The sequence below is a fragment of the Dendrobates tinctorius genome, unplaced genomic scaffold, assembly GCF_039654945.1.
Source record: "Dendrobates tinctorius isolate UK_male_01 unplaced genomic scaffold, ASM3965494v1 ptg000349l, whole genome shotgun sequence".
Taxonomy (NCBI): domain Eukaryota; kingdom Metazoa; phylum Chordata; class Amphibia; order Anura; family Dendrobatidae; genus Dendrobates; species Dendrobates tinctorius.
Genome location: NW_027362015.1, coordinates 950,433 through 975,415, shown reverse-complemented (window position 1 = coordinate 975,415; position 24,983 = coordinate 950,433). Strand labels below are relative to the sequence as shown.

Sequence of the window (24,983 nt, the reverse complement as noted above, 5' to 3'; positions counted from 1 at the left end):
ATATGAGGGCAGAATGCTGGACGCTGGGGCAGAAGAATGCTGGACGCTGGGGCAGAATGCTGGACGCTGGGGGCAGAATGCTGGACGCTGGGGGCAGAATGCTGGACGCTGGGGGCAGAATGCTGGACGCTGGGGGCAGAATGCTGGACATGGGGGCAGGCTGTGAGCTGGGGCAGAATGTTGGACGCTGCGGGCAGAATGGTGGACGCTGGGGGTAGAATGCAAGACACTGGGGCAGAATGCTGGACATGGGGGCAGAATGTGACAGACACAGGAGGGGGCAGAATGTGACAGTGAGACACAGGAGGGGGCAGAATGTGACAGTGAGACACAGGAGGGGGCAGAATGTGACAGTGAGACACAGGAGGGGGCAGAATGTGACAGTGAAACACAGGAGGGGGCAGAATGTGACAGTGAGACACAGGAGGGGGCAGAATGTGACAGTGAGACACAGGAGGGGGCAGAATGTGAGACACCGGGCATGATTGGAGATAGATGGAGCAGGGTCATGGGGCAGGATGGATACGATTTAGACAGATTGGTCAGGAGGGGAGATCATATGGGGCAGAATGGATACTGATGAGGGTGGGATGGGAGAACATATGGCTGAAGCCAAAAATGAGACACACGGGAGTCAGGATGGGGGATATTATTACCATAGGGGCTAATTAAGGGATATTATTACTGCAGTGATGTATTTTATTTTCTTGAGGATACTGTTGTAAATGGGGGGGCGGTCCTGTTACTGTGTAGAGTGATACTATGTCGCCTTTTTTTCTTCATGTGTTGTAATGTAGAAGTTGGGAAAAAATAAGTAATGTGTTCTGCAAGCGGAGCTCTAGATAACTGTGTTATTTCCTGCAGAGACAAGTCCTGGCTGGAAGACGTGATGGCGATCTGTGCTGGATGAAAGATGAAAAACAAAGATGAAGGACTTCACCTAGAGACATCACTGGTGAGTTAGTTTGTTACCTGTACACTAACACTATGTACAGAGGTCCTGTGTATAATGTCACCGGTGATCACTGTTACCTGTACATTATATACAGAGCTTCTGTGTATAATGTCATTGATCATTATATTACTTGTACACAGACACTGCATACTAAGTACAGATCTTGTGTGTATAATGTCTCTTATGGTCATAGTATTATGTTTTTTTAATTAATGTCAGTATTGTAGTATTCAGTCTCCATGTGGTGGTTATATGTGGTCTGGGCGTGGTGCAATGGTATTTGTCCCTTGTATATTCTATTATTTGGTCACTTTGTTGTGGTAATTTGCGGTCTGTTCATGGTGCGGTGGTATTTGTTCGTTGTATGTGATATTATTCGGTCACTATGGTAGTAATATGTGGTCTGGTCATGGTATGGCGGTATTTGTTCCTTGTATGTCTTATTATAGGTCACTATGTGGTGGTAATATGTGGTCTGGACATGGTGTAGCGGTATTTGTTCCTTGTATGTGGTGGTAAGTTGTGGTCTGGACATGGTGCGGTGGTATTTGTTCCTTGTATGTGATATTATTGGTCATTTTAAAAAATTGAAAAATAAATAAAAATATACCTAAATTGTATTGCATATTTTAACAAATATTTAATAGGTTACAGTAGAGTAGGGCCTGGCCAAAAGTGTCTACCCTGTTATGGTGGCGACTTAAAACAATCTTTTGGCCAAAGCAAAAGCTGCTGGCTATATGTATGACCTGGTGATGGGAACTGTTAATGTGTGATAGGTGAGAAGTGGAGTTTATCCAAGAGAGAGCGGTGGGACTGTGGACAGTTCTAGTGGTGGAGGCGGGGCTGGATGGAGCCTGGGCGGAGTCTAAAGGGGGCCCCGAAAATTTTGCCAGTATGGGGCCCCGAAATTCCTAGTGGCAGCCCTGTGCATATACTCCAGAATGTTATAAAGAGTGATCAGCTTAACAGCAATTACTTGCAAAGTCAATATTTGCCTAGAAAATTAACTTTATCCCCAAAACACATTTCAACATCATTGCAGCCCTGCCTTAAAAGGACCAGCTAACATCGTTTCAGTGATTGCTCCATTAACACAGGTGTGGGTGTTGATGAGGACAGGGCTGGAGATCAATCTCATGATTAAGTAAGAATGACACCACTGGACACTTTAAAAGGAGGCTGGTGCTTGGCATCATTGTTTCTCTTCTGTTATCCATGGTTATCTCTAAAGAAACACGTGCAGTCATCATTGCACTGCACAAAAATGGCCTAACAGGGAAGAGTATCGCAGCTAGAAAGATTGCACCTCTGTCAACAATCTATCGCATCATCAAGAACTTCAAGGAGAGAGGTTCCCTTGTTGCCAAAAAGGCTCCAGGGTGCCCAAGAAAGACCAGCAAGCGCCAGGACCATCTCTTAAAAGTGTTTCAACTGCGGGATCGGGGTACCAGCAGTGCAGAGCTTGCTCAGGAATGGCAGCAGGCAGGTGTGAGTGCATCTGCACGCACTGTGAGGCGGAGACTCTTGGAGCAAGGCCTGGTCTCAAGGAGGGCAGCAAAGAAGCCACTTCTCTCCAGGAAAAACATCATGGACAGACTGATATTCTGCAAGAGGTACAGGGAGTGGACTGCTGAGGACTGGGGTAAAGTCATTTTCTCTGATGAATCCCCTTTTCGATTGTTTGGGACATCTGGAAAATGGCTTATTCGGAGAAGACCAGGTGAGCGCTACCACCAGTCTTGTCTCATGCAAACTGTCAAGCATCCTGAAACCATTCATGTGTGGGGTTGCTTCTCAGCCAAGGGAATGGGCTCTCTCTCAGTCTTGCCTAAAAACACAGCCATGAATAAAGAATGGTACCAGAATGTCCTCCAAGAGCAACTTCTCCCAACCGTCCAAGAGCAGTTTGGCGATCAACAATGCCTTTTTCAACATGATGGAGCACCTTGCCATAAAGCAAAGGTGATAACTAAATGGCTCAGGGAACAAAACATAGAGATTTTGGGACCATGGCCTGGAAACCCCAGATCTTAATCCCATTGAGAACTTGTGGTCAATCATCTAGAGACGGGTGGACAAACAAAAATCTTCAAATTCAGACAAAATAAAAGCATTGATTTTGCAAGAATGGACTGCTATCAGTCAGGATTTGATCCAGAAGTTGATTGAGAGCATGCCAGGGAGAAATGCTGAGGTCCTGAAGAAGAAGGGTCAACACTGCAAATATTGACTTTCTGCATTAACTCATTCTAACTGTCAATATAACCTTTTGTTACTCATAATATGATTGCAATTATATTTCTGTATGTGATAAAAACATCTGACAAACACATAAAAACCAGAGGCCAGCAGCTCATGTGAAAATATAATATTTGTGTCATTCTCAAAACTTTTGGCCATGACTGTAGGATGGGGCTATAGAAGTCCATGGCATAGGGAAGGTGGATGGGGGGGGATGGGGCTATAGAAGTCCATGGCATAGGGAAGGTGGATGAGGGGGATGGGGGCAGATCCAGGATGGGGCCATAGAAGTCCATGGCATAGGAAAGGTGGATGGGGGCAGATCCAGGATGGGGCTACAGAAGTCCATGGCATAGGGAAGGTGGATGGGGGCAGATCCAGGATGGGGCTATAGAAGTCCATGGCATAGGGAAGGTGGATGGGGGCAGATCCAGGGTGGGGGCCATAGAAGTCCATGGCATAGGGAAGGTGGATGGGGGGAGTGGGGGCCATAGAAGTCCATGGCTTATCATAGTTCTTTCTCGCAGTCTATGACATTCGCTCACGTATTGCGCTGCTATCTCCACTGCTCTCTCTTCTTCCCCCAGCAGGATATATGTTTTCTCTTCCTCCTTCATGGTGATGAAATCCGGGTAGAGATGTGAGAGTCTCCTGAAGTGAGTGTCCCTCACTGCTGAGTATTTGGTGCAGTGTAACAGAAAGTGGGTCTCATCCTCCAGGGCCTCCAGGTCACAGTGTTGTCACAGTCTTTCCTCCCTGGGCTTGTAGCTCTTCCTGTGTCGGCCGGATTTGATGGCCAGACTGTGGGCACTGAGTCTATACCGGCTCAGGATCTTGCGGTCTCTGGGGTCCGGGAGTTTCTCCAGGTATGCGGCCAGTCTGTAGTCTCTCTGTAGACTCTGGTACATGGTCAGTTTCTGTGAGCTGATGATGTCGTTTTTCCAGTCACTTACGTACCTCTCCTGGCCGTCGTCTACCATCTTCCTGATTCCAGCTTTTGTCAGGTTGTTGTGATTAGTGTTCAGGTCAGGTTGGGTTTGGGTGAGCTGTTCCGAGGGTCCTGGTTTTTCTGTTTCACCTACATGTGTCAGGGCTTTATGGTGATGGGAGCTTGGATTGCTCCTATGTAGGTGATCCCGGAATGACAGTGCCCTCTTAAGAACAGGTGTAGAGGGAATCTGCCCAACTCGGCCCGGCAAGCACTGTTGGAGGTGCTCCGATGGACTTGGAGAAGGTGCTTGCAGAATTCTAGGTGGAATATTTCTGTTGGGCTGGAATCCCACCTTGACCAGTCTGGGTAGGTGTGAGGACCCTAGACTCCGCTGCCATACAGGAGGATTGGGGCGATGATAGTCGAAGATTTTTAACCAGACCCTCACTGGTGGCTTCAGATGGTAGCGTTTCCTTCAGATGGCATAGAAGGTTTTGCATGCCTTGTCTTTCAGGGGGTCTATGGATTGTTTGAAGCGCCCTGACCGGTGAATCTCTAGGCCCAGGTAGGTATATTTGTCCGTTCCTGTAAGGGCGCAGTTGTTGAGGACAAATAAAGGGTGCTGGTCTGATTTTCTCTTCTGGAACACCATGATGTTGGTTTTCTTTAGGTTGACTGGAAGTGCCCAGGTGGAGCTGAATTTCTCTAAGATTTTCAGGTTTTCTTGGATGCCTTTCTCGGTTGGTGACAGAAGCAGCAAGTCATCTGCATACAGCAGGAATTTCACCTGCACGTCGTGGAGGGTGAGACCTGGTGCTGTGGAAGATTCCAGAGCGGTGGCCAGCTCGTTGATGTAAAGGCCCTTTTACATTTAGCGATGCACCAGCGATTCCGACCACGATATGACGCGGTCAGGATCGCTGGTGCATCGCTAAATGATCGCTAGTGAGCTGCCACACAGGCAGATCTCACAGCGATGCAGCAGCGATACAGCGGACGATACTTACCTTTCAGACGCGGCGATCCTGACGTCCTCCTGCCCGCCTCCACATGAAATGGAGCTGCGCGATCAGCGACAGACAGCAGGGGAGCCGGTCGGAGGTAAGTATCACACATAGCGATATCGCTGCTACGTCACCAAATCGGTGGTGCTTTAGCGATATTGCTAGCGATATCGCTATGTGTAAAACCCCCTTAAATGTTGAAGAGCGTTGGGCTTAGGCTGCAGCGTTGTCTGACTCCCCGGCTCTGCTGGAAATAAGCCGTTCTTCTGCCGTTCACACTCACACTGCAGAGGTTCTCGGTGTAGGAGCTTTTGATCACATCGTAGGTCTTTCCTCCTATTCCGCTCTCCAGCAGTTTTAGGAATAAAAAGCAAAAAACACAAATATCCTGAACTAAAAAGTAAAAAATAAACTGCAAATATTGCATAAAGGTAATAATAATAATAATAGTATTTAGTAAACATAATTTTGATCAAAATAATGTACAAGCCATCCCGCCACGTTTCGGCATCCCTTGTGGGACAGTCCCTTCTGTAGTATTTAAAACCTTTTCACTTGCCAAGTGACGTAAATTTGAACAAGGATCGAGCGGCAGAACCACTAGTAAAAGCTTAGGCCAGACAGGATGGTCAAACCATCTTGGCCTGGTACCCTGCCCTGGAGGGTGAGGTGTTGGAGGCTCAGGGGGATGCCTTTTCTTCCTGCCCTTTGGGGAGGTTGTTTGTGTCGTCTGACTTGTGCCGTAAAGTAATTAGAGTATTTCATCACTCTGTACTTGCTGGCCACCCAGGTGGTAAGGCCACCGTGGACCTCCTTTCTCCTTGTTTTTGGTGGCCGGGGTTGCAGACAACGGTCTACCTGCAGTGTTTGCGTACGTTCTAAGGTACCGCATACCTGTCCATCTGGTCCTGTGTCACCACTACCTGTTCCTAACAAGATCAGCAGAGACAGGTATAAATGTGTGACTGTCAATAAACGCGTGCCAGGTCTGACCTGATTGTGAATGATTCTGGGTGGTTGTCTACCAGGAATTTCAGGTTGAGGGTTGCTGCTCGGAAGTTGGGACCTAGATTCATTGGTCTCTATAGCATAACTTCTGTCTGATCCAACAGCATTTAGTCTTGCGCTACCTCAGGCTCTTAAGATCTACAGTCTTTTTCACAGTATAGTGTCTTTGGGGGCCAGGACGGGGCAGTATGTCATTGGAAGGCTGGGACAGGGCAGTAGTGTTATTGGGAGGCCAGGGCAGTAGTATCATTGTGGGCCGTGACGTGGCGATAGTGTTATTGGGGGTGGGGCGGGGCAGCAGTGTCATTGGGGGTCGAGGTGGCAATGTTATTGGGAGGCTGGGGCAGTAGTATCATTGGGGGCTAGGACGGGGTGGTAGTGGCTTTGGAAGGCTGGGACTGGGCAGTAGTGTCATTGTGGGCCGTGATGTGGCCATAGTGTTATTGGGGGCTGGGATGGGGCGGGGCAGCAGTGTCACTGGGGGCTGGGACAGGGTGGTAGTGGCTTTGGCGGACGGGGCGATAGGGTCACTGTGGTTTTGTTTTCTGTTCAACCAAAATTGACATGTAGAAAAGCCGATATGCGCGGTCTGCTCCTCATCACTGGTATACAGGAGGTCACACAGATAATTCTTCTGTCTGTGTCCGGTTATTTTAGCGACAGAGATCGTTGTTTTTTTTTTCTATGTTACCAAGAGGGACCAACAATTGTGTCCATGTCTGTAAACTGATATCTGCCCTGATATTATATCTGATATTATATCTCGCTGAACACAAGATCATTTTACACATTCTGACAATTGTTTCAGAGATCATTTTTTTTAACCCTTAACGTGACAGTGAGGTGAATAATATCCCTTTCATTATTCTAACTGATGAGTGAAGCTTCGCTGATCTTCTTGTAGCCATCACCTTTCTTGGTCTCGTGACATTTCTCTTCCACGTGGTGCCATTGCCGACAGTAATGGGGGATTTCTGTGTTGGGTATCGACCTCTTATAGTTGCTTGTCTGCCGGACACCGGGGTAATGATGGATGACACTGACCAGGGGGGATTCTTGTTACTTAGAATTCTGTGATCTAAACTTTAGCTTTACTCCGAAGACTTTCATTAGGGTGTACTTATTTTTGCCACATGGTCTTGAATGAATTTTTTAGGAATATCACTTTTATGAGTGCAAAATAGGAAATCCTGTTTGCGATCAGTAGATGACATTTGTGGAGTGTTCTGTAATGTGGTGTCCATAGAGTGTGTGGGTTGTGAGAGGAACGTTCTGTGACCAATCTGTAGGGGAGTACTCATTTATGCTGAGCACTGTATGTACAGATTACTGCCACTGGTTATATATGTTTGTTACTGTTCCCTGCCTGTGCCAGGTCCAGCACTCCATGGAGCTGACACTTTCTTCCTTCCCCTGTCCACAGTTGGTAATCTCAGTGACCTAGTGGCCGCAGTGTCACGGTTGAGTTGTTTTCCTCCCGGCCTCCACTGGTGTCGCTGTTCGGAGGCATGTTTATAGTTTGGCTCCACCCCTGAAGTCTTGTTTCCTCTATTTTCAGCTGCTTTTCCTGCATCCTTCAATCTTCGGCCGCTCAATAGAAGATGGAGGCACACGCTGCAACCACGGGGAGCAATGTCCCTGCCTTCCTGGCCAAGTTATGGAGTCTGGTTGAGGACTCAGAGACAGACCCCCTGATATGCTGGAGTCCAGTAAGTATTGTGTTCCTGGGTCACACAGAGCATAGCCTTAGTGAATGATCACCATGAAATACCAAGGATTGTCTGTCTGCTGTCTCTAGCATCATGTCCTCCCTCTATCTGAAACTAAATCTCTCCAAAACTGAACTTCTTGTGTTTCTCCCCTCTACTTACCTCACTCTACCTAACATCGAAATAACCCTGGAGGGTTCAACCATAACTCCCAAGCAGCATGCCCGCTGTCTTGGGGTCATATTCGACACTGAACTTTCCTTTACTCCCTACATCCGATCACTCAGTCGCTCTTGTCACCTGCATCTTAAAAACATCTCCAGAATCCGACCTTTTCTCACCTTTGAAACTGCTAAGACTCTTACTGTCGCTCTTATTCATTCTCGTCTGGACTACTGCAACTCTCTTCTGATCGGTCTCCCTCTTACCAAACTTTCTCCTCTCCAATCCATCTTGAATGCGGCAGCCAGGGTCATATTTCTGTCCAGCCGCTTCACCGATGCCTCCATCTTGTGCCAGTCATTACACTGGCTACCTATTCGCTACAGGGTTCAGTATAAACTCCTCTCTCTCACCCACAAAGCTCTCCACTGTTCTGCACCGCCTTATATCTCCTCTCTCATCTCTGTCTATCGCCCTACACGTGCCCTCTGTTCTACAAATGACCTAAGACTAACATCCCCCGTAATCCGAACCTCGCACCTCCGTCTCCAAGACTTCTCTCGTGCTGCTCCAGTTCTCTGGAATGCCCTTCCCCAGACGATCAGACTGATACCTAGCCCTGACCTATTCAAGCGTGCTTTGAAAACCCATCTCTTCAAACAAGCCTACCACATCAACTACTCAGCAAACTAACTTTGCCCTGTTCCCTCCTTCCAAATATTACTCTGAATCTGCACCCTACTATTCATCTGTCTCCACCCTCCATGCACACGATAACTGCACTTGATACTTGTCTATTGCACTTAAACACACGGGCTGATGACCGGATCATGCAGCTTTATATGAAAATCCCTATTTATTATAATTGCCAGACCTGAATTAACAAGCATTTCTCACCTACTGTGTCCCCCCATTTCCTTGTAGATTGTAAGCTTGCGAGCAGGGACCTCACTCCTAATGTCACTGTTTGAATTGTCTTAACTTGTATTGAATTTATTGTCTGTACATGTCCCCGCTTAATTGTAAAGTGCTGCGGAATATGTTGGCGCTATATAAATAAAATATTATTATAATTATTAAGTGTGTATGGCAGCCCCTCTGTCTCTTCTCCTCCCCATTAAATACAGTCATAGCTGAAGACCACGTGTTCTTCTTTACCTGCCCTATTTCACCATGTAAAGATTATCATGAAGGTCCTGACACTCCGCACCAGTTTCTCATTCCATGTTCTCTTTCCGATCATGTGAGGGATAGGACCGGATGAGCGACCTAGTGTGAGGGACCGGATGAGCGACCTAGTGTGAGGGACCAGACCGGATGAGCGACCTAGTGTGAGGGACCGGGCCGGATGAGCGACCTAGTGTGAGGGACCGGACCGGATGAGCGACCTAGTGTGAGGGACCGGACCGGATGAGCGACCTAGTGTGAGGGACCGGACCGGATGAGCGACCTAGTGTGAGGGACCCGACCGGATGAGCGACCTAGTGTGAGGGACCCGACCGGATGAGCGACCTAGTGTGAGGGACCCGACCGGATGAGCGACCTAGTGTGAGGGACCCGACCGGATGAGCGACCTAGTGTGAGGGACCCGACCGGATGAGCGACCTAGTGTGAGGGACCCGACCGGATGAGCGACCTAGTGTGAGGGACCCGACCGGATGAGCGACCTAGTGTGAGGGACCCGACCGGATGAGCGACCTAGTGTGAGGGACCCGACCGGATGAGCGACCTAGTGTGAGGGACCCGACCGGATGAGCGACCTAGTGTGAGGGACCCGACCGGATGAGCGGCCTAGTGTGAGGGACCCGACCGGATGAGCGGCCTAGTGTGAGGGACCCGACCGGATGAGCGGCCTAGTGTGAGGGACCCGACCGGATGAGCGGCCTAGTGTGAGGGACCCGACCGGATGAGCGGCCTAGTGTGAGGGACCCGACCGGATGAGCGGCCTAGTGTGAGGGACCCGACCGGATGAGCGGCCTAGTGTGAGGGACCCGACCGGATGAGCGGCCTAGTGTGAGGGACCCGACCGGATGAGCGGCCTAGTGTGAGGGACCCGACCGGATGAGCGGCCTAGTGTGAGGGACCCGACCGGATGAGCGGCCTAGTGTGAGGGACCCGACCGGATGAGCGGCCTAGTGTGAGGGACCCGACCGGATGAGCGGCCTAGTGTGAGGGACCCGACCGGATGAGCGGCCTAGTGTGAGGGACCCGACCGGATGAGCGGCCTAGTGTGAGGGACCCGACCGGATGAGCGGCCTAGTGTGAGGGACCCGACCGGATGAGCGGCCTAGTGTGAGGGACCCGACCGGATGAGCGGCCTAGTGTGAGGGACCCGACCGGATGAGCGGCCTAGTGTGAGGGACCCGACCGGATGAGCGGCCTAGTGTGAGGGACCCGACCGGATGAGCGGCCTAGTGTGAGGGACCCGACCGGATGAGCGGCCTAGTGTGAGGGACCCGACCGGATGAGCGGCCTAGTGTGAGGGACCCGACCGGATGAGCGGCCTAGTGTGAGGGACCCGACCGGATGAGCGGCCTAGTGTGAGGGACCCGACCGGATGAGCGGCCTAGTGTGAGGGACCCGACCGGATGAGCGGCCTAGTGTGAGGGACCCGACCGGATGAGCGGCCTAGTGTGAGGGACCCGACCGGATGAGCGGCCTAGTGTGAGGGACCCGACCGGATGAGCGGCCTAGTGTGAGGGACCCGACCGGATGAGCGGCCTAGTGTGAGGGACCCGACCGGATGAGCGGCCTAGTGTGAGGGACCCGACCGGATGAGCGGCCTAGTGTGAGGGACCCGACCGGATGAGCGGCCTAGTGTGAGGGACCCGACCGGATGAGCGGCCTAGTGTGAGGGACCCGACCGGATGAGCGGCCTAGTGTGAGGGACCCGACCGGATGAGCGGCCTAGTGTGAGGGACCCGACCGGATGAGCGGCCTAGTGTGAGGGACCCGACCGGATGAGCGGCCTAGTGTGAGGGACCCGACCGGATGAGCGGCCTAGTGTGAGGGACCCGACCGGATGAGCGACCTAGTGTGAGGGACCCGACCGGATGAGCGACCTAGTGTGAGGGACCCGACCGGATGAGCGACCTAGTGTGAGGGACCCGACCGGATGAGCGACCTAGTGTGAGGGACCCGACCGGATGAGCGACCTAGTGTGAGGGACCCGACCGGATGAGCGACCTAGTGTGAGGGACCCGACCGGATGAGCGACCTAGTGTGAGGGACCCGACCGGATGAGCGACCTAGTGTGAGGGACCCGACCGGATGAGCGACCTAGTGTGAGGGACCCGACCGGATGAGCGACCTTGTGTGAGGGACCGGACCACATCACCTTAAATGTTCTCTGATCAATCTTTAGGGGTGTACTAATTTATACTGAATGCTGGGTAAGCAGACCCCAGTCACCGAGCTCTGGCACTTAGGAGTCGGTGACCACTATTGTTCTCTGTTGTCAGACACTTAGGTAATGAGTATCACACATTTTCCCGGGAGTCGGTAACCGCTGTTGATCCGGTGGCTCCGGTTCGGATCGGGTTTCACATTTCTCCATTCGGTCATCTCCTCATTGTATGTTTCCTGTGTCCTGCGCCAAGTGCAGCGCTGTAAAGTGATCTCCCCGCTCACACATGGTTATCATTACTCTGCTCCGGGGGTGTGATGTTCCTGCCACAAGTAGCGGTCTGGCCGGGGGCCAGTGGGGAAGAGGAGGGGGCCGTCTGCTCCGAACTGATTGTCTGCTGATCCTACCGCACTCCTCACTGTCCAGATACACGCGCCCTGGTGGTCACCCTGCGCGTGCTGCTCTGTCAGTGACCCTGGCCTGTCTACCGGTAGTGCTAGTGCCGTTCTGCTGGTGGTGACTCTGCCCCATGCCGCCCAGCCAGTCACTACCAAATCGATTGTGGCCACGTGCTGCGAGTGCCCCATTATGTCTACTGTCATCATCTGCCTCATGCTTTACCCGCTCCCTCCGTCGCGCAGCCTGGTCATTGGCCCCGCTCCCTCCGGCACGCAGCCTGGTCGTTGGCCCCGCTCCCTCCGGCGCGCAGCCTGGTCGTTGGCCCCGCTCCCTCCGGCGCGCAGCCTGGTCGTTGGCCCCGCTCCCTCCGGCGCGCAGCCTGGTCGTTGGCCCCGCTCCCTCCGGCACGCAGCCTAATTGTCAGACATTTTCTGCTTCTCGCCCTAAGAACTTTTTTCCCTTCTGTCTTCTGCCTCCAGGAGGGGAGCAGTTTTCACGTCTTTGACCAGGGATGTTTCGCCAAAGAAGTTCTCCCCAAGTACTTCAAGCACAACAACATGGCGAGCTTCGTGAGGCAGCTGAACATGTGTGAGTACAGGAGGGCAGGGGTGGCAGTCCACGACTAAGTGGGCAGCATTCTTCTGGATGCAAGCATCTCTTTGCTTTTCCTCAGACGGATTTAGGAAAGTGGTCCACATCGAGCAGGGTGGTCTCGTTAAGCCAGAGAAGGATGACACTGAATTCCAGCATCCGTATTTCATCCGCGGCCATGAGAATTTACTGGAAAACATCAAGAGGAAGGTCAATAATGTGAGTGTGCAGCGGGCGAGGGAGTTGATGGTTTCCGAATCTGGGGTCGTGGTTTGGGTCTCGTAGGTGGGTTTCATGTTCACACTCGCATGATGCCATCTCTTCTGCCTCAGCTGTCGGGAACCAAAACGGTGGAGGTGAAAGTTCATCAGGACAATGTCAGTAAGCTGCTGACGGACGTGCAAGTCATGAAGGGAAAGCAGGAGACCATAGACTGCCGCCTGCTGGCCATGAAGCAGTGAGTGACCTGTATCTCAGCATCCACATTGCTTTTCCTATTTGTTTTGAGTCAGCTGGGTGACAACCAAACCACAATAACAGCTGTCTCTGGGTTGTCACTCCGGCCACCCGTTGACGATCTGATGTCCCCCCCACCCACAGTGAGAATGAAGCACTCTGGAGAGAGGTGGCCAGTTTGCGCCAGAAGCATACCCAGCAGCAGAAGGTGGTGAATAAGGTGAGAGTCTTTAAGGACTATGTATCACTACAGCTCCCAGCATTCACTGACAGACACCAGCTGGAAGACCTCTGCCATATCTGCATGGATGCTGTTTGCAGCTTTGCTGGCTACCCAGGCCCTGTCCAGGCCCATTGACTTAACCTTTTTTTTTTCCCAGCTCATCCAGTTCCTCATTTCTCTAGTCCAATCCAACCGGATTTTGGGGATGAAACGGAAAATGTGAGTGACGGAAACCTCTCCAACACACACTGCAGATATGTGGTGTGTCCGCCTGTATTCAGAGGACAAGAGGCAGATCTGTGTGTGGTGTGTCCGCCTGTATCCAGAGGAGAAGAGGCAGATCTGTGTGTGGTGTGTCCACCTGTTTTCAGAGGACAAGAGGCAGATCTGTGTGTGGTGTGTCCGCCTGTATCCAGAGGAGAAGAGGCAGATCTGTATGTGGTGTGTCCGCCTGTATCTGGAGGAGAAGCGACAGATCTGTGTGTAGTGTGTCCACCTCTATCCAGAGTAGAAGCTGCAGATATGTGTGAGATGTTTCTGCCTGTATCCAAAGAAGTAGTGTGTTCGCCTGTATCCTGAGAAGCGGCAGATCTGTGTGTGGTGTGTCTGCCTGTATCCTGTATAGAAGCTGCAGATATATGTGAGGTGTGTCCGCCTATATCCAGAGTAGAAGCGGCAGATCTGTGTGTGGTGTGTCCACCTGTATCCTGAATAGAAGCAGCAGATCTGTGTGTGGTTTGTCCGCCTGTATCCTGAGGAGAAGCGGCAGATCTGTGTGTGGTGTGTCTGCCTGTATCCTGAATAGAAGCGGCAGATCTGTTTGTGGTGTGTCCGCCTGTATCCTGAATAGAAGCGGCAGATCTGTGTGTGGTGTGTCCGCCTGTATCCTGAGGAGAAGTGGCAGATCTGTGTGTGGTGTTTCCGCCTGTATCCCGAGGAGAAGTGGCAGATCTGTGTGGTGTGTGTCTGCCTGTATACTGAATAGAAGCGGCAGATCTGTGTGAGGTGTGTCCGCCTGTATCCCGAATAGAAGCAGCAGATCTGTGTTTGGTCTGTCTGCCTGTATCCTGAGGAGAAGCGGCAGATCTGTATGTGGTGTGTCTGCCTGTATCGTGAATAGAAACGTTAGATCTGTGTGTGGTGTGTCCGCCTGTATCCTGAATAGAAGCGGCAGATCTGTGTGTGGTGTGTCCGCCTGTATTCTGAGAAGTGGCAGATCTTTGTGTGGTGTGTCTGCCTGTATCCTGAATAGAAGCGGCAGATCTGTGTGAGGTGTGACCACCTATATCCTGAGGAGGAGCGGCAGATCTGTGTGGTGTGTCCGCCTGTATCCAGAGGAAAAGCTGCAGATCTTTGTGTGGTGTGTCCGCCTGTATCCAGAGGAGAAGCGGCAGATCTGTGTGTGGTGTCTTCGCCTGTATCCTGAGGAGAAGCGGCAGATCTGTGTGTGGTGTGTCCGCCTGTATCCAGAGGAGAAGCGGCAGATCTGTGTGATGTGTCCATCTGTATCCAGAGGAGAAGCAGCAGATCTGTGTGTGGTGTGTCCGCCTGTATCCATAGGTGAAGCGGAAAATCTTGTGTGTGGTGTGTCCGCCTGTATCCAGAGGAGAAGCTGCAGATCTGTGTGTGATGTGTCCCCCCTGTATCCAGAGGAGAAGCTGCACATCTGTGTGAGATGTCTCCACCTGTATCCAGAGGACAAGAGGCAAATCTGTGTGGTTTGTCCGCCTGTATCCAGAGGAGAAGCGGCAGATCTGTGTGTGATGTGTCTGCCTGTATCCAGAGGAGAAGCGGCAGATCTGTGTGTGATGTGTCTGCCTGTATCCAGAGGAGAAGCAGCAGATCTGTGTGTGGTGTGTCCGCCTGTATCCTGAGGAGAAGCGGAAGATCTGTATGTGGTATGCCCGCCTGTATCCAGAGGAGAAGCGGCAGATCTGTGTGTGGTGTGTCCGCCTGTATCCAGAGGAGAAGCGGAAGATCTGTGTGTGGTGTGTTTGCCTGTATCCATCGGAGAAGCTGCATATCTGTGTGTGGTGTGTTCGACCTGTATCCAGAGGAGAAGCGGAAGATCTGTGTGTGGTGTGTCCGCCTGTATCCAGAGGAGAAGTTGCAGATCTGTGTGTGGTGTGTTCGCCTGTATCCATCGGAGAAGCGGCAGATCTGTGTGTGGTGTGTCCGCCTGTATCCAGAGGAGAAGCGGCAGATCTGTGTATGGTGTGTCTGCCTGTATCCAGAGGAGAAGCTGCAGATCTGTGTGTGGTGTCTGCCTGTATCCAGAGGAGAAGCGGCAGATCTGTGTGGTGTGTCCGTCTGTATCCAGAGGTGAAGCGGCAGATCTGTGTGTGGTGTGTCCACCTGTATCCTGAGAAGCGGCAGATCTGTGTGTGGTGTGTCCGCCTGTATCCTGAGGAGAAGCGGCAGATCTGTGTGGTGTGTCCGCCTGTATCCAGAGGAGAAGCAGCAGATCTGTGTGTGGTGTGTCCGTCTATATCCAGAGGAGAAGCGGCAGATCTGTATGTGGTGTGTCTGCCTGTATCCAGAGGAGAAGCGGCAGATCTGTGTGTGGTGTGTCTGCCTGTATTCTGAGGAGAAGCGGCAGATCTGTGTGTGATGTGTCTCCCTGTATCCAGAGGAGAATCGGCAGATGTGTGTGGTGTCCCCCCCCTGTATCCAGAGGAGAAGCTGCAGATCTGTGTGAGGTGTGTCCACCTGTATCCTGAGGAAAAGCGGCAGATCTGTGTGTGGTGTGTCCGCCTGTATCCAGGGGAAAACAGCAGATCTGTGTGTGGTGTGTCCGTCTGTATCCAGAGGAGAAGCTTCAGAACTGTGTGTGTGGTGTATCCGCCTTTATCCAGAGGAGAAGCGGCAGATCTGTGTGTGGTGTGTCCACCTGTATCCTGAGGAGAAGCGGCAGATCTGTGTGTGGTGTGTCCACCTGTATCCTGAGGAGAAGCAGCAGATCTGTGTGTGGTGTGTCCGCCTGTATCCAGGGGAAAACAGCAGATCTGTGTGTGGTGTGTCCACCTGTATCCAGAGGAGAAGCGGCAGATCTGTATGTGGTGTGTCCACCTGTATCCAGAGGAGAAGCGGCAGATCTGTATGTGGTGTGTCCGCCTGTATCCAGAGGAGAAGCAGCAGATCTGTGTGTGGTGTGTCCGCCTGTATCCAGAGGAGAAGCTGCAGATCTGTGTGAGGTGTGTCCGCCTATATCCAGACGAGAAGCTGAACATCTGTGTGTGGTGTGTCTGCCTGTATCCAGAGGAGAAGCTGCAGATCTGTGTGTGGTGTGTCTGCCTGTATTCAGAGGAGAAGCTGCAGATCTGTGTGAGGTGTGTCCGCCTATATCCAGAGGAGAAGCTGCAGATCTGTGTGAGGTGTGTCCGCCTATATCCAGACGAGAAGCTGAACATCTGTGTGTGGTGTGTCCGCCTGTATCCAGAGGACAAGCCGCAGATCTGTGTGTGGTGTGTCTGCCTGTATCCAGAGGAGAAGCGGCAGATCTGTGTGGTGTGTCTGCCTGTATCCAGAGGAGAAGCGGCAGATCTGTGTGTGGTGTGTCTGCCTGTATCCAGAGGAGAAGCTGCAGATCTGTGTGAAGTGTGTCCGCCTGTATCCAGAGGAGAAGCGGCAGATCTGTGTGTGTGGTGTGTCTGCCTGTATCCAGAGGAGAAGCGGCAGATCTGTGTGTGGTGTGTCTGCCTGTATCCAGAGGACAAGCGGCAGATCTGTGTGAGGTGTGTCTGCCTGTATCCAGAGGAGAAGCGGCAGATCTGTGTGTGGTGTGTCTGCCTGTATCCAGAGGAGAATCGGCAGATCTGTGTGTGGTGTGTCTGCCTGTATCCAGAGGAGAAGCGGCAGATCTGTGTGGTGTGTCTGCCTGTATCCAGAGGAGAAGTGGCAGATCTGTATGCAGTGTGTCCGCCTGTATTCAGAGGAGAAGCTGCAGATCTATGTGCGATATGTCTGCCTGTATCCTGGCAATAACTTTTTCTTCTCTTTCAGACCTCTCATGCTGAATGACAGTAGTCCAAACCATACCCTACCAAAATATAATCGACAGTATTCTCTTGAGCCGGTGCATGGAGCAGCCACTTACCCTGTAAGTTTAGAAATGCCTCCTTCTCCAGATCAGTCACTTGATGTTTCCACATCTCCTTTTCTCCACCACAATACATTGCATCTGTCATCTTCAGGGCTCCAGTCTCATTTTCTATATCTTACACCCTCTCTGTACTCCATGTCCTCTGGGGTCTTGGCGCTGTGTATAGAATCATAGAATCGTAGAGTTGGAAGGGAACTCCTGGGCCATCTGGTCCAACCCCCTGCTCAAAGCAGGATTCGCTAAATCATCCCAGTCAGATGTCTGTCCAGCCTCTGTTTGAAGACTTCCATTGAAGGAGAACTCACCACTTCTCGTGGCAGCCTGTTCCACTCATTGATCACTCTAACTGTCAAAAAGTTTTTTCTAATATCTAATCTGTGTCTCTTCCCATTCAGTTTCATCCCATTGCTTCTAGTCTTTCCTTGTGCAAATGAGAATAAAGTTGATCCTTCTACAATGTGACAGCCCTTTAGATATTTGTAGACAGCTATTAAGTCTCCTCTCAGTCTTCTCTTTTGCAAACTAAACATTCCCAAATCCTGCAACCTTTCCTCATAAGACAGGGTTTGCAGACCGGTCACCATTCTGGTCGCTCTTTTCTGAACTTGCTCCAGTTTGTTGATGTCTTTTTTAAAATGTGGTGCCCAAAACTGGACACAATATTCCAGATGAGGTCTGACCAAAGAGGAGTAGAGGGAAATAATGACTTCACGTGATCTAGACTGTATGCTTCTGTTAATACATCCTAGAATTGCATTTGCCTTTTTTGCTGCTGCATCACACTGTTGACTCATATTCAGTCTGTGATCTATTAGTATACCCAAGTCTTTTTCACATGTGCTGTCACTTAGCCCTATTCCTCCCATTCTATATATGCTTTTTTCATTTTTATTGCCCAGATGTAGTACTTTGCATTTCTCCCTGTTAAAAACCATTCTGTTAGTTGCTGCCCACTTCTCCAGTTTATTTAAATCTTTTTGAATCCTCTCTCTCTCTTCTCTAGTATTAGCTAACCCTCCTAGCTTTGTGTCATCAGCAAATTTAATCAGTTTACCCTCAATTCCTTCATCTAAATCGTTGATAAAGATGTTGAACAATACAGGGCCCAGGACAGAGCCCTGTGGTACCCCACTTGAGACATTCTTCCAACTGGATGTGCAGCCATTTACGACCACTCTTTGGGTCCGATCACTAAGCCAGTTATGAATCCACCTAACAGTTGCCTTGTCCATTCCATACTTAGTCATTTTTTCAATAAGGATTGTATGAGAGACTTTGTCAAATGCTTTGCTGAAGTCAAGATATACTATATCTACAGCATTTCCTTGATCCACCCAATCAGTGATACCGTCATAGAAGGAAATTAAGTTAGTCTGACATGACTTATTAGTTAGAAACCCATGCTGACTCTGTTTAATCACTTCATTCTTATCCAGGTATTGACATACATGTTGTTTAATAATTTGTTCAAAGATCTTTCCTGGTATAGAAGTCAGACTCACCGGCCTATAGTTGCCTGGGTCCACCTTCTTCCCCTTTTTGAAGATAGGAACAACATTTGCTCTTCTCCAGTCTTCTGGCACTTCTCCTGTTCTCCAAGAATTTTCAAAGATTATGGAGAGGGGTTCAAAAATTTCTTCTGCTATCTCCTTCAGTACTCTGGGGTGTAATTCATCTGGACCTGGAGACTTGAATTCATTTAGGTTAGCTAAGTGTTTCCTCACTATCTTTCTGTTTATAGATATCCTGGATTCTTCTATTCCCTTAATAGGACAGTGAATAACAGTTGATGTTGCATTTCCTTTCTGAGAGAAAACAGATGCAAAATAGGAATTTAAAAGTTCAGCCTCCTCAACATCCTGTCTTACCATTTCATCATTTTCATCCTGTAAAAATCCTATAGCATCTTTGACTTTTCTTTTACTTTTGACATATCCCCAAAATCCTTTATTATTGCTTTTGACATCTCTTGCAAGCCTCAGTTCATTTTCAGCTTTAGCTAATCTGATTTGTGCCCTGCAGGTTCTGCAGACAGCATTATATTCTTCTTTAGATATGCCTCCCTCTTTCCATTTTATAAACATTTTTTTCTTCCTTTTTAGCATGTGCTTAAGTTCTGTGTTCATCCATCCTGGTTTCCTTAAATGCTTCCTATTCTTCCCTCTTTTCGGAATTGTTAACAACTGTGCTTTGAGAATTTCATTTTTCAAGATTTCCCATCCTTCCTGGGCATTTTTGTCTTTAAGGATATCCAGCCATTGGATCCCTCCAATTCTCTTTCTGAATCCCTTAAAATCTGCCTTTCTGAAATCTAACCTTGACGTCTGAGTCTTCACAGGTCTTCCACCTCTAGTTATCCAAAATTCTAAAATAGCATGGTCGCTACCTCCTAGGGTCCCAGCCACTTTTACCTCCTCAACCATTTCCTCCCTGTTTATAAGGATTAGATCCAAGGTAGCAGTTCCCCTTGTTTTCTCCCTTACCTTTTGGAAGATAAAGTTGTCAGCAAGAGAGGATAAGAATTTCCTTGACCTGTTAGTTTTGCCTGAGAGAGATTCCCAACAAATGTCTGGATAGTTGAAATCTCCCATGACAACTATGTCATATTTTTTGGAGAACTTGGCCATCTGATGCATAAAGAGTTCATCTATATCTTCGGCTTGCACAGGCGGCCTGTAGTAAATGCCTACAATGGTGTCCTTTCCATTGTTCTGTCCTTGTATTCTTACCCAAACCGTTTCCACAGAACTCTGAGTCTCTGAAGCTTCAATCTCTGTGCAGATATACGCGTTTCGAACATACAATGCGACACCCCCTCCTCGTTTATCAAGTCTGTTTCTTGCAAATAAGTTGTATCCTTCTAGTCTTGTATTCCAATCATGTGTATTGTCCCACCAAGTCTCAGTGATTCCAATGACATCAAATTTCTTTTCCTGTGTTAGTAGTTCCAATTCTCCTTGTTTGTTGCCCATGCTTTGTGCATTAGTATAGAAACATTTTAGTTTGTGATTGGTTTCTCTTTCTCCAATATTTTTATTAATTAGATTCTTTCGTCTTTGTTCTTCCTTTCCACTTCTAATAGCAGAGTTCTCAATAGCATTTGTCAGGTGTATGGCTTTTTCTGGTCTTTTGCTTCCCTTCCCATGTTGTTCTATACACCGTGTCCTCTGAGGTTTTGGCCCTCGTTGTGCGCCATGTCTTCTGGGGTTTCGTCCCTCTCTGTACGCCGTGTCCTCCGTGGTTTCGGCCCTCTCTGTACTCCGTGTCCTCTGGAGATTCAGCCCTCTTTGTATGTTTGTATCCTCTGGGGTTTCGACCCTTTCTGCACTCTTTGTACTTTGAGGTAGTTGCAGATTTTATCTTTCCAATTAGGCTATATGCGGCACATCACTAAGCTGTAGGCTGCAGGGCTTAGAACAGTATGGCAGAGAATGTGTCCTTCACTTTGAGTGCTAGAGTTGGTCCAGAGCTCACAGGAGGTGGATAACATTGATCTCGGCGGTGGGATCTCTCCTGCATTTCTCTGCTCCTGGTTAGATTAGATTTTTTTTGCAACTTTTGCACTGTACCCCACATGTGGTTGATTGTCCAATATTTTTCTCCACACGTCGTCGTTTTTTTTTTTTTTTTAAAAAGGATTTCTAAGACCAACAGTACAGGTAGAATATTATCAAAAAGCTAATTTATTTCAGTTCTTCAATACAAAAAATGAAACTCGTATATTAGTCATTACACACACAGTGATCTATGTCACGGGTTTATTGCTGGTAATGTTGATGATTATGGCTTACAGCCAATGAAAACCCAAAAGTCATTATCTCAGTAAATTAGAATAATTAACAATAAACCCCTGTAAAGGCTCCTAAGTGTTTATAAAGGTGCCTTAGTCTGTTTCAGTAGCTCCACAATCATGGGGAAGACTGCTGACGTGACAGATGTCCAGAAGGCAGTCACTGACACACTCCACAAGGAGGGGAAGCCACAAAAGGTCATTGCTAAAGAAGCCGGCTGTTCACACAGTGTGCTGGATCCAAGAATATTAATGGAAAGTGGAGTGGAAGGAAAAAGTGTGGTAGAAAAAGGTGCACAAGCAGCCGGGATAACCGCAGCCTGGAAAGGATTGCTAAGAAAAGGCCGTTCAGTGGACTGCTGCTGGAGTCATTGCTTCAAGAGCCACCACACAGACGTATCCAGGACATCCAGTGTCACATTCCTTGTGTCAGCCACTCATGACCAATAGACAACGCCAGAAGCGTCTTACCTGGGCCAAGGAGAAGAAGAACTGGACTGTTGTCAGTGGTCCAAGGTGTTGTTCTCAGATGAACGTACATTTTACATTTCATGTGGAAATCAAGGTCCCAGAGCCTGGAGGAAGAGTGGAGAGGCCAGAATCCAAGCTGCTGGAGGTCTAGTGTGAAGTCTCCACAATCAGTGATGGTTTGGGGAGCCATGTCATCTGCTGGTGTAGGTCCACTGTGTTTCACTAAGACCAAAGTCAGCGCAGCCGTCTACCAGGACATGTTAGAGCTCTTCATGCTTCCCTCTGCCGATAAGCTTTATGGAGATGGAAATGTCATTCTCCAGCAGGACTTGGCCCCTGTCCACACGGCCAAAAGTACCAATACCTGGTGTAAAAACAACAGTATCACTGTGCTTGATTGGGAGTAAACTCTCCTGACCTTAACCCCATAGAGAATCTATGGAGTATTGTCAAGAGGAAGATGAGAGACACCAGACCCCACAATGCAGACGAGCTGAAGGCTGCTATCAAAGCAACCTGGGCTTCCATAACCCCTCAGCAGTGCCACAGGCTGATCGCCTCCATGCCACGCCGCATTGATGCAGAAGGAGCCCGACCAAGTATTGACGGCATTGACTGAACATACATTTCAGTAGGACAACATTTCAGATTTTACAATCATTTTTCAAGCTAGTGTTATAAAGTTTTCTAATTTACTGAGATATAATGACTCTTTTATTTTCTGAAAAGACCATTTCCAGAATCGGCACTGGGGCTCCTGACTTGGTGCAGTAATTATTGAGGTGTCCAGATGGTATAAGGTTGGCGCCACCCGCTGTAGATGTGACCTCCCGCCATGTCTCAAGGGCACCGAGATATGAACCCTTGAGGTTTCTATATTTGGAGACCACCACAAGGCTCGCTCAGCTATATGATCATCATCTATCGGCAATAAGACAGACTTATGGCATCTACCAGTCCTGAATACTGATCATGGGGTTTAATAACTTCCATAACCTCCTAGGTGGCATCCATCAGAAGAGACAAGGGTCCTGACACTTGGCATACACCCCCCTGAGCAGTTATCCATCGTCTGTCTGGTGAGGGAGGAGGGCGGCTTTCTTTGGAGGCTCCAGTCGTCAGACAGGCATTATTGGTATGGAGGACGATGGTGGGACTTCTCGGGATAGGTGGGATTCATGCGTATATTCCCTATGGCACAATGAGAAGATCCCGGACCTGCTGTCCCTCTCTGAGGACCTGGGACTGGAGCAACAAGTGGTGTTGTATGTAGAGAATCGGGGGGCAAAGCACTTTCCCATCTTGCCAACCCGTTATGATCTGCCACATGCAATGAGTGCAGAGGTGGGCGCGCGACCATGGAGCCCACTTGTACTGCGTCATCGCTGGTGCTTTATCATCTACCTCCCTCATGATGTCCACCTTTGTGCTGTGCTCCTTAATGAGGGCAGGGAATCTTCCCATATTCCTTCAGGTGACACAGTTGAAGGTAAGGGGTGGAGGGGGGAGTGGTCTTAAGCCTAACATGACTACATCGGGCGTCCTCCACGGCTTCATGACTAGCTGGGGGTAGACCTGCTCATAAAAATTACTGCCCCAAATGCCGTGCAGCTCTGGGGACGTTCTTCCACCTTGTTTGGAGCTTCCCATGGATACTGTTGTTTTTTTTTTGTTTTTTAGCTGGTGATTAGGTTCCTAAAACATGTAATGGGATCCCCTGTCCTCTTAACTGTGCAATGATATGGAATCTTGCAAGTCAAGAGAGAGGCGCACGTGTCTGAGGGGAGAGGAATAAGGTGGTGATCGGCTCAGTCCCCAACCATCACTGAATGGTGATGTTGCTCTACAATAAATGGCCGGACCATTTCGGGCATCATCCTGAAATATTACACCGTGTGGGACCGATGGCTCCACATTGTCATAGGGTCCGGTTTATTGTGCCGATTCTCCAGAAGAGGTACCGCACGTTCTCGGGGCTCATTTTTGGCCCTTTATTATAACGTCTGTTCTATGAGGATGAATGATCTTCATTACACCGGACCTTGAGGAGCCGATGACCTAGTATTGGACACATCTCCAATCTTCTCAAAAAGTCTATGGAAAAGGAGCGATTGTCATGATATTCTCCCCAGATGTCAGTAACAACCCATCCAATCCACTCTGGACAGAAATCCCCAGAGATGTCCATAAATTGTGTAATAATGTAAAGTACTGAAATGTATTGATACTTCGTACAAAAGCCTTTGTGCTGATGATGCCTCACAGCGCCTCCTTTCAGTTACTCTTTGGCAGCCATGCCTACCGAGGATCAGGAGCCTCTCCAAGCCTTCTCCAGACTTTCTTCTTCCATCATTCTGGTACAGGTTGAGCTCCGTTTTTTGCTTTTCCAGAACTGGGCGGCTTTCTATTTTCCGGCTGATCTAGTGGTTTGCACCTTGTGGTGAGCCCTCGGTATTTGCTCTCATAAGGTCTCCTCTTTATGGTGGATGCTGAGACACCAACTACCTGGAGGGTTTCTTCACTATGGCCAAACTTATAAATACACAAAGGAATATATATATATATATACACATATTTTGTGAACATGTATTCCCTTAAAAATTATTTCTTTAATAGCAAAAATGTAAAAATACACCTGTTCCCATGAAAAAGGAATTAAAAAAAAAAATTCCACAAATACTTGAAAATTAAAGACCATAGAAAAGCCCTGCAAAAGAGCTACGATAATCCTATCTGGACACCTTCCTTGCTGTGGAAACGATTTTTTGGCGCCCCCACTCAAGGTAGACTGACCCTTGACCACATATCGGTCACTTATCATATATGAAAAGCTCTGCCAGTGCTATAATGAAAATATATCAGTGGCCCAGATAATGAGTCCAATAGAAGATAGTCAAAACAAATGTAGCAACTGGAGAAAATACCACATAGTGGTCACTTATCATATATGGACGCCTCAACGCGTTTCCCCGGTATGACGGCTCATCAGGAGGCCTGTATGCTTAATACTGCAGATGACAGACATGCCTTTTTCATCATGGTATCCGGCATCATGAATTCTATCTGTCTTCTGCGGTACTAAGCATACAGGCCTCCTGATGAACCGTCATACCGGTTATGCAGAATGTACAAACTGTTGATTTGACCGCTCCTAACATTTCTACTCTTTCTGATAGTCTGATAGATTTTTTTTTTTTTTTTTTTAGCCTAATGATGGTCTGTTTCTCTTCCATTGAGAGCTGCTTTGTCCGCATGTTGTGGGTTCACAGCAACCGCTTCCAAATGCCACACCTGGAATCGGCTGCAGACCTTTTACCTGCTTAGTCAATGATGGATTAACGAGAGAAAAGGCCATGCAGCCATTAATGAGCTTCTGAGATAATTGTCCAATTACTTTGGGTCCCTTTAATAAGAGGCCACTCCATATTAAAGAGCTCTAATTCCTGAACACTTCACCCCTTTAGGATGTGAATCCCCTCAGATTAAAGCTGAGTCGCCACTTTACGCCCAGATTGATGATAAAACTGGATCTTGTGAAATGTAAAATGTTTCTTAATTCTGTACATGGAGATTCCTGTATCATTGTGAGAGA

At 49.0% G+C, this 24,983-nt stretch overlaps 1 protein-coding gene across 5 annotated transcripts in view; it reads left to right on the top strand.

Moving 5' to 3' along the window:
* HSF1 (heat shock transcription factor 1) overlaps positions 1 to 24,983 on the top strand; it is an 85,619-nt gene that overhangs the window by 22,308 nt on the left and 38,328 nt on the right. For 3 of the 5 annotated variants that reach the window (XM_073562381.1, XM_073562385.1, XM_073562384.1), the window contains 7 exons: positions 7,701 to 7,851; positions 12,238 to 12,346; positions 12,432 to 12,568; positions 12,682 to 12,806; positions 12,950 to 13,025; positions 13,186 to 13,247; positions 17,031 to 17,127. In XM_073562381.1, coding sequence (XP_073418482.1) covers positions 7,744 to 7,851; positions 12,238 to 12,346; positions 12,432 to 12,568; positions 12,682 to 12,806; positions 12,950 to 13,025; positions 13,186 to 13,247; positions 17,031 to 17,127 — 714 coding nt within the window. In that variant the 5' untranslated portion in view covers positions 7,701 to 7,743. Of the gene's footprint in view, positions 1 to 864; positions 956 to 7,700; positions 7,852 to 12,237; positions 12,347 to 12,431; positions 12,569 to 12,681; positions 12,807 to 12,949; positions 13,026 to 13,185; positions 13,248 to 17,030; positions 17,128 to 24,983 lie in introns of all 5 variants that reach the window. The other 2 variants (XM_073562382.1, XM_073562383.1) reach the window with 1 other exon arrangement.